General features: G+C 63.7%; 2 protein-coding genes across 2 annotated transcripts; one reads left to right on the forward strand and one right to left on the reverse strand.

The window, feature by feature from the left end:
- The first annotated feature begins 169 nt into the window (after positions 1–169).
- SHISA4 (shisa family member 4) lies at positions 170–4,624 on the forward strand. Its single transcript, XM_038162495.1, has 5 exons — positions 170–507; positions 1,569–1,740; positions 2,757–2,890; positions 3,957–4,139; positions 4,224–4,624. Exons 1-5 carry the CDS (start codon positions 435–437, stop codon positions 4,268–4,270), a joined length of 609 nt encoding a protein of 202 aa, XP_038018423.1. The 5' UTR covers positions 170–434; the 3' UTR covers positions 4,271–4,624.
- Positions 4,625–5,175: 551 nt separating this feature from the next.
- Positions 5,176–8,665, reverse strand: LOC119711859 (myb-related transcription factor, partner of profilin-like). Its single transcript, XM_038162494.1, has 2 exons — positions 7,926–8,665; positions 5,176–5,854 (listed from the first exon to the last, which is right to left on the reverse strand). Exons 1-2 carry the CDS (start codon positions 8,401–8,403, stop codon positions 5,322–5,324), a joined length of 1,011 nt encoding a protein of 336 aa, XP_038018422.1. The 5' UTR covers positions 8,404–8,665; the 3' UTR covers positions 5,176–5,321.
- Positions 8,666–8,674: the final 9 nt, after the last annotated feature.

Below are 8,674 nucleotides of genomic sequence, written 5' to 3' on the forward strand. Positions count from 1 at the left end.
AGCGAAGGGATGGGGTGCAAGAAGAGGGGAGCTAAGGGTCGCCGGCGGGGGGGTGCAGTGCCAGAGAAGACACTCCGGTCCCCGCATCCCCGCCCAGCCTTGCCAGTGCCCGGGGCCGGCGGCGCCGTTCCTCCCGGTGGGGGTGGGCGGGGGCCGGTGGCTGCGGCGGGAGGCGGCGCCGGGGGAACGGGAGAGGGGGGGACACCGGGCAGCAACCGAGCGCCGCCGGGCTGCGGCGTCACTGCGGGCCTGCGCCGGCCCCGCACCGGCAGCGGACGGCACCGGGAGACACCGGCAGAGGGAGCGGCCCCGCGGCACCGGCACCGGACGGCGCCAGGACCGGCCACGGGAGCGGCCCCGGTCCCGGTGCCGCCGCGCAGCCGCCGCCCTTGTCCCGGGCAGCTCTGAGCGGGGACACCGGGCCCGGCCTCGGGATGGCGCCCGGCGGCCCCGGGAGCGGCTGGCCCCTGGCCGGGACCCTGCTGGTGGCCGTGGCCGCCTCGATGGGTAAGAGATATACGGGGACCGGAGAGGGCCGGGGGATCCGGTGCCATCCTGCGTCTGGACATGGTGCCACCATCTGTGCCACGGGGATCCCGCTGGGTGGGAGGGACTTAGTGCCACCAGCCGTGACTGTGAGTCGTGCCATACACGGCCCCTTTGACCGGGAGTTGCTTGCAACAAAGTGTCCCCCTGGGCAATGTGTCCACTCCCCCTAAACCCGCCTCCCATTTGCCGCTTTCGGGGTGACCCCGGGAACAGCAGGCAGGGAGCCGGTGGCTGACCGGGATGCCCAGCCCCGGGGAATTTGGAGGCTTCCCATACACGAACCCTGTGCCTCAGTTTCCTCACTTGTCCCTGAACTGCCGTGATCCCATTTTGGGGGGGTGTGAATAATACCATGTGAGATTCCCGCAAAGCCCATTTCTGTGGCTGCCCCGGCGCCTTCGGCCGCCCCCGGGCCTCGGCCCGCGGCTATTTCTGGGAAGACAGGTGGCTCCGGACAGAAATAGAGTGGGAAGTGCCACTGGAACACGCGGAAGGAGGGGAAGCTGGGGAGATCTGGAGAAATCTGGAGGGGTTGGAGAGCTGGGTGGGATGGAGGGGCATCTGCAAGGGTGTAGGGTTGGATGGAGCAGGGTATGGGGGTACATAGAGGCAGGGTTTGGAAGGAAGTGGAGTGGGATGGGGCAGAATATGGGGGTACACAGGGGCGGAATGGAGCAGGGTTTTAAGGGATATGGGGCAGGATGGAGCAGAGCAGGGATTTGGGAGTACATAGGGGCACCGTCTGTGGGTCCATGGGGCAGGACGCAGCAGGGTATAGGGGATGTGGGGCTGGGTATGAGGGACAGGGGGACAGGAAGGAGCAGGGTATTTAAGGGGTGTGTAGGGGCACACTTTGGGGGTCCACGGGGCAGGATGGACCAGGATACAAGGGGAATACGACACAGTGGGGTACAGGCTGTGCTCATGGCGGGGAGGAAGGGCATGGGGTGCTGCTGATGCCCCTGAGGGTGGTGATGGCCGGGTGCTCCAAGGGCCCGGTGGTGGGTGGCTGTCCACAGTGGCCGGGGGCGAAGACTGCCTGTGGTACGTGGACAGAAACGGGTCATGGCACCCTGGCTTCGACTGCGAGTTCTTCACCTTCTGCTGTGGCACGTGCCACCAGCGATACTGCTGCCGAGACCCTCTGCGCCTGCTCACCGAGCGCCAGCAGCGCCACTGCCTTGCCTTCAGGTGCCACAGCTGGGGCTGACGGGGCCGGGGGCTCCCCTGGGAGGGCTGGGTTCTGGGACTGGGTGCTGGGCACTAGTACGGGGTGCTGGTGATAGGCAGTTGTACTGGGTGCTGGTCATTGTGTGCTCTGCCCTGGGCAGTGGTGCTGGACACTGGTATTAGGTACTGGGCAGTGGTATCTGGGCCCTTGTAGTGGGTATTGGGCATTGGGTGCTGGGCACTGGTACTGGGCACTAGTACTGGGGCTTGGACATTGGTACTGAGCAGTGGCAGTGGGTGCTGGATGCTGGGTGCTCTGCACTGGTACTTGGTGGGGGGACTGGGTGTGGGGTACCGGGCACTGTTACTGGATGCTGAATGCAGGTGCTGTGCACTGGTTCTGAGCACTGGGGAGTGGTACTGGGCACTGGACATTGCTACTGGGTTGCCAGGCTGTTGGCTATGGGTGCTGGACACTAACATTGGGTGCTGGGTACTGGGCACTGGGCACTGGGCACTGGGCACTGGGCAGTGGTACTGGGTGTTGGATACTGGTACTGGGTCGTTGGTCTTTTGGCAGTGGTACTGGGCATTGGTGCTTTGCAGTGGGTGCTGGGCACTCCTACTAGGTGCTGTGCACTTGGTACTGGTACTGGGTGCCAGGCTCTTGACATTGGTACTGAGTGCTGGTATTGGGTTCTGGGTGCTGGACACTGGTACTGGGCACTGATATTGGGCACTGCGCATTGGGGGATGGATGCTGGTACTGGAATTTTGCACTGGGTGCTGGTTACTGCTACTGGATGATGGTCACTGGGCAGTGGGCACTGGTACAGGGCATTGGCACTGGGTACTGGGCACTGCGACTGGGTGCTGATAGCAGTGCTGGACAATGTCACTGGGTATTGGTTCTGGGCACTGGGCAGTGTCACTGGGTGCTGGGCACAGGGCAGTGGGCAGTATCAGTGGGTGCTGGCTGGGGGTGTGTGCTGCGGGTGCCCCCCAGGCCCTGCTCCCCACGCCCGGGGGTCCCACAGCCCCAAGACCATCGCAGGGATCGCCTCAGCTGTGGTGCTTTTCATCGCCATTGTCACCACCATCGTCTGCTGCTTCATGTGCTCCTGCTGCTATTTGTACCAGCGCCGGCAGCACCCCCGCACACCCCTGCAAGGTGCGGGGCTGGGGGGGAGGGATGGGGGTGCAGGGGGAGGAGGAGGGTCCTGTAGGAAAAGAGGGTGGAGTGGTGTTGAGGAGGCCTAGAGGATTTCAGGGGGAAGGGGGGTCTGGTGGGGGGCTGTAGGGATGGGGGATGCAGGGTGTGCAGGAGGAGAGGATCAAGAGGATCCTGCAGGCAAGGAGGTGCAGGGGTTAGGGACCTGGGGGAATGGGAGGGTGCAGGAATGGGGGATGCACGGATGGGGGATGCAGGAGGAGGCTCGGTGCATGACAGTGCTGTAGCTACAGGGTGGGGGATTGGGGGAGCATGGACAGAGGCCTGTGGGAATTGGTGGGTGTGTGTGTGTGTGGGCTACACGGGTGGGAGGTGCAGGAGGGTCCTGTAGGTAAAGAGTGGAGGGGTTTGGGAAGAGGCAAGGAGGGTGGGCCTGGAGCAATGCAAGGGGGTATTGGAGTGTGAGAGTTGGGCAGCAGGGATGGGGGAGCTACAGGAGGGTTCCAGGGTACAGGGATTTTGAGGGTGCCCCAAGGAATGCAGGGAGGCCTGGGGATAGAAAGAGGGAAGTTGCAGGGATGGGGGTTTGCAGGATTCTGTAGGTACAGGGTGAAGGGGTCTGGGGGCGGGGGGGGTGGGCTGGAGATATGCAGGGATGTTGGGATGAAAGGTGGAAGCTGAAAGGTGAAGGGATGAGAGATGAGAGGGAGAAGAAGAGTCCTGTACGTGTGGGGAGGGGGGAGTGGTGGGGGAGGCAAAGGGAAGGGGAGCTGTTGGAATGAAGGGAGAGATCGGGAGGGTGGACTGCAGGGATGAAGGTGTAGGAGGAGGGGTAGGGTACAGGGATAGGGGAGAAGGAGAGGTCTTGAGGTACACAGTGGAGGAGTTGTGGGGTGGGGGGGGTGAGGTGGTGGGACCTGAAAGGGATGCGGGGAGAAAATTGGGCACGGTGGTGGGGGTGTGGATAACACCCCAGTGGCCACCAACCCGAGGGCCACCACCACCCTTAGGCACCATCCCTGTCCCTGTGTCGGGGTGCCACAGACCTCCCCAATCTCTCCTGCAGGCCCGGAAATTCCCCTGTCCAGCTATCACCCTGCAGCTCCCCCAGCTCCCTTCCCTGTGGACCCCAAAGCCGGCCCTACACCTCCCCAGCCTGGCTTCACCCCGATGGCCATGTACCCCCCGCCTGGCCCTGCCGCCCAGTACCCCATGTACCCCTCTGGCCCCCCTGTCTACAACCCCACAGGTGAGCACCAGGGTGGAACAGAGACCCTCCCTATTCCCCGGGGGGCCTGGTGGCCTGGTGACACCGCATCTGCTCCCCCTGCAGCACCACCACCCTACGTCCCGGCACAGCCCAGCTACCCTGGAGCATAAGTCCTCGCAGGGACCCCTCGCACCCGCCACCGGCCAGCGGGGCCAGGCTGGGGACCCCAGGGACCCCCCCGGCGCTGGGGGGCTGCCTTAGCCAGCGCTGGATCGGGCTCTTCCCAGCCATCCTGAGGTGATCTGGTGTCAGCAGAACAGGGCAGCCCTTGTGCTGCACACTGGGCCCTTTGTGGGCGCCGACTCCCCCAGCTCGGGGTGCCAGTGGCCCTGAGCACCCGCAGAGGGGTTCCCGGGGGGATTCCTCCGAGGGCCGTGCACCGCTGTCTCCCTGCACACCTATCCCCGGATTCACCCCCGGCTCTTCCCTCCGGGGTTGGCATTAAACCACGTCTTGTGCCCACAGCCTGGTGTCGTCTCAGTGACTCTAATGGGGGAAAAAAGGGAGGGCAACGCCCCCAAGCCCTTCCCGCGAAATGTAATGCGGGGGAACATGAATTCCACCCTGTCTCTTTTGCTCCTGAGAATTCTCCATCCCAAAATTGTGTTGGAATGGGTAATTGCCACCAAATCAGCTGCTTGGATGAGCCAGCCTGGAGTGCTGCCGCCCACCCAGCCCCTCTCACTCTAAATGGGGGCGTGAAACCACCCCTAGAATCTTTTGGGTGAGAAAACAGCAAATTCTGTGCCAGGATTGGGACTGTGGGCGCATGAACAATTCCTCTATCCATGCCCCCTTCCCTGGACAGGAATCAGCGGGGGAAGGTGGGTGGTGTGTCACCCCGATGGTTGTTCCTGGTGGGATTCATTCCTGCCAGCACTGCTGGCTAAATGTGGGACCAGAGTCCATCAGTCCAGGAGAAAAGCCAGGCAGAGCTGCCTGGAAGGACAAACCCCTGTCCCATCTCCCAGCCTCCCACATCATCCCCAAAAACCGTATGAGGTGCCCGGAGGGTGGGGAGCCGTGGGGGTGCTGCTCCGAGTTTTATTGAAGTGGGATGGACAGGAAAATAAATAATAATAAAAATAATAATAAAAGCAGCGACGTGGATTCGGGGGGGAGGGGTAGGGGTGTGGGTACACAGCCAGCTGCGTGGGAGGCTCAGGATTTGGGGACCCCCCGCTCCCGGAGGTAGAGGTCACGGATTTCGGCCAGGCTGCGACTAAGCACGCCCAGCGCCTGGGCGATGCCGCGCAGCACCGCCGTGGTCTCCCGACGGCTCTCGGCGTATTCCCGGCGGAACGCGCGCATCTCCTGCACCAGCCGCTCATTGGACTGCACGAGGCTGAGCTGGGGGCACTCGGGGGTCCCGTCCAGCCCCGCCGCCCCGGGGGGCCCCGCCTCTCCCGCGCCGCAGTGACTGAGCTGCTCGGCCTCCTGCTCCAATAGCAGACTCGGGAAGTCGGAGCCCAGCGGCTCCTGCGGCCCGCGGAGGTCGCCGAGGGAGAGTTCCGAGGGTGCGGAGCGCGGGGGGCTCCGGCTCCAGCCCTCGCACAGCTCGTTGGGCGGGCAGATGCCGGTGCGGGGCAGCCGACAGTCTGAGCCGCGGCCGGGAATGCCGTCGGCAGCGGGGCCGTGGAAGGGCTCAGTCTTCACCTCCACAGGCTCCTCCTTCACCGGCTCCTCCTTGACACCTGTGGGACAGAGGGGGAGCACAGGGCAGCTGCAGGGATCTCCCGTGTCTCCAGTACCCCACGGCCCCTGTTATCTCCATCCCTATGCTCCCACATTCCCTCTCCTGCACCCAGTCCTGGTTCCATCTATATCTATCTCCACAATCCCGTGTCCCTCATGATAGTTCAACCCCATCGCCTGTCCCTTGTCTCTCTCCTGTTCCCAGTACTCCCATACCCCTGTCCTGAATGTGGTGTCTCCATGTGCCTGTATGGTCCTGCTACCTCCATGTCCCTGCCCTAGTCCACACATAGCCCTGTCCTGAATGTGGTGCCTCTAGGTCCCTGTTTGGTCCTGGTACCACCATGGCCCAGTTCTCACCCCACTAACCCCCCTGTCCCTGTTCTGGTCCCAGTACTGGCATGTTCCTTGTCTCCGTCTTGGTCCTGTCCCATGTCACTGTCCCAGTCCCACCACATATTTTCCCTGTTCCCAGCCCCTTCTTATCCCTGTCCAGGTCCAAGTATCCTGCACCTTTTGTCCCTGTCCTAATCCCAGTCACTCATATCCTTGTCCTGATCCTGGTACCCTTCTGTCCTGGTATAGGTGCCTCTGTTATTCTCCCTGTCTCCTATGTCCCTGTTCTGGTCCTCCCACATCCCTGTCACCTGTGTCCCTGTCCCAGTATTCCATGTTCATATCCCTATGCCCTGACTCTTGCCTCTGTGTCCCTGCCCCACTGTTCCTGCCCCAGTCCCTCCATGCACCTGTAGTGGTCCCAGTGTCCTGGTCCTGGTTTTTCCCACATCTTGGTCCCAGTCCCCTCACATCCCTACTCTGTTTGCCTGCATCTGTGAACCAGTCCCTCCATGTATCTTCCCAGGCCTTGTGATGCCTTAGGATGCTCCCATATCCCCCATGTCCCTGTCCCAATCCTCCATGTCCCTGCCATTGTCCCATGTATCCATGCCCCTGTCCCCCATGGCATGGTCCCAGTGTCCCTGTCCTGGCCTTAATCTCCTGTGTTCCTGTCCTGGTCCCTCTACACACCTGTCTTGCTCCCAGTTTCTTGCTCCTCATCCCTTGCTCTTGGTCCTGGTCTCCTGTGTCCCTGTCCCAGAACCATGTTTCTGTCCTGGTCCCCTGGGTCCTGGTTATTCCATGTCCCTGTACTGGTCCCAGTGCTTCTGAGTCCCTGTCCCAGTTCCTCATGTCCCTGTCCTGATGCCCTGTATCCTGGTTCTCCAGGTGCTGATCCAGATCCCCCGAGTCCCCAGCCCCATCTCCCCATGCACCCGCCCCTGTGTTCTGGTCTGGCTGTGCTCCTTTCCTGGTCCTGCACAACCTGGTCCTGGTCTCCTGTGTCCCTGCATGCACCTGTCCTGGTCCCAGTGACCTGTTTCAGTCTCAGTTCTCTTGCATCCAAGTCCCAGTCCCCCATGTCCATGTCCTGGTCCCCCACATCTTGGCCACAGTACCTCCATGTCACTATCGTGGTCTCCTGTATCCTGATCCCCTCACTTCCTGGTCCCCTCGTGTTCCCTGTTCTTCCCAACCTCTCCCAGTCCCAGTGGCCCTGTGTCTGTCTCCTGGTTTCCCATGTCCATGTCCTGATCCCCCATGTTCTGGTCCTGGTCCTTGTCTCTCTTGAAACCAGGGTTAGATGGGATACTGGGGAGACATTCTTCCATGCATATGTCCTGGTCCCAGCGTCCCCATGTACCTGTTGCTTGTCCCCACTTCCTAAACCCATTTCTCCACGTCCCATTCCACCTCATCCGTGGTCCCTATTTCGTCCTCCATGCCCATCGCGGTCACCCAGCAAGTCCCTGCCCCAGTCTCCCATGTCTGTGTCCTGGTTCTTCATGTCCCCGTCCTATCATACACCTGCACCGGTCCCAGTGCCTGTGTCCGTATGCCGGTCCCCCTGCAACCTGGTCCCAGCATCCCCGTGACCCTGCCCCGCTCTCCCCTGTCCTAGTCCCTGTCCCGCATGTCCGTGTCCTGGCCCTCCACGTACGTCTCTCCATTCTTCCGTCCCGGCCCCAGCATCCCCGTGTCCCTGCCCCGTCCCCCTGCCGCTGCCCGCACATTCACCGTGCTGAGCCGACCCCTCGGCGGTGCGCATCGCAGGGTCGGTTCCGGCGGCGCCGCGAGGACCCCAGACGGGGGCGGGCCCCGGGCCGGGCTCGGCCGAGCCGTTCCCGTTGCTCCCGTTATTCCCCGTGCTCCCGGTGTTCCCGGTCCTGGCGGCGGCCCTGCCGGCCGGGCCCTGCCGCTCCAGCCGGTGCCGGCTGATCTTGTCCCCGGCGCGGCGGCGTAGCCCCCGCCAGCGGTTCTTCACCTCGCCGATGTCGCGCTGGTGGCGGCCGGCGGCGTTCACCTTGTGCGTGATCCGCCACCAGATCTTCTGCTTCTCGTACGCGTTCACGGTACCGGCGGCGGCGCCGAACAGCAGCGGCTCGTACCGGAGCACTTCGCTCATCAGCACCTCCAGCTCCTGCAGCGTGAAGTTCGGCTTCCGCTTCAGCAGCCCCCGCCGCGCCCCGCCGCCGCCCGCCGCCGCCATGCTCCCCGCCGCCTCCGCCGCCTCATGCCGCCGCCCCACCGTCCATCGCCGCCGCCGCGTGCCCTGCGCCGGTTCCCCGGAACGGAGCGCAGGGAGCGGAGCCGGACACCCCCGGTAGCCCCCGTCGGGCGCTGCCGCCACCGGATCCGGGACGGACCGGACGGGCCGGGGCTGCAGCGCGCCCCCTGCCGGCCCCGCCGCGCACAGCAGCGCCCCCGGTGCGTTAACGGCGCCCCCTGCCGGGCCCCTGCCTCCCCCTCGGGGGCTGCTC

The sequence above is a fragment of the Motacilla alba genome, chromosome 26 (genome assembly GCF_015832195.1).
Source record: "Motacilla alba alba isolate MOTALB_02 chromosome 26, Motacilla_alba_V1.0_pri, whole genome shotgun sequence".
In the NCBI taxonomy this organism is placed as follows: Eukaryota; Metazoa; Chordata; class Aves; order Passeriformes; family Motacillidae; genus Motacilla; species Motacilla alba.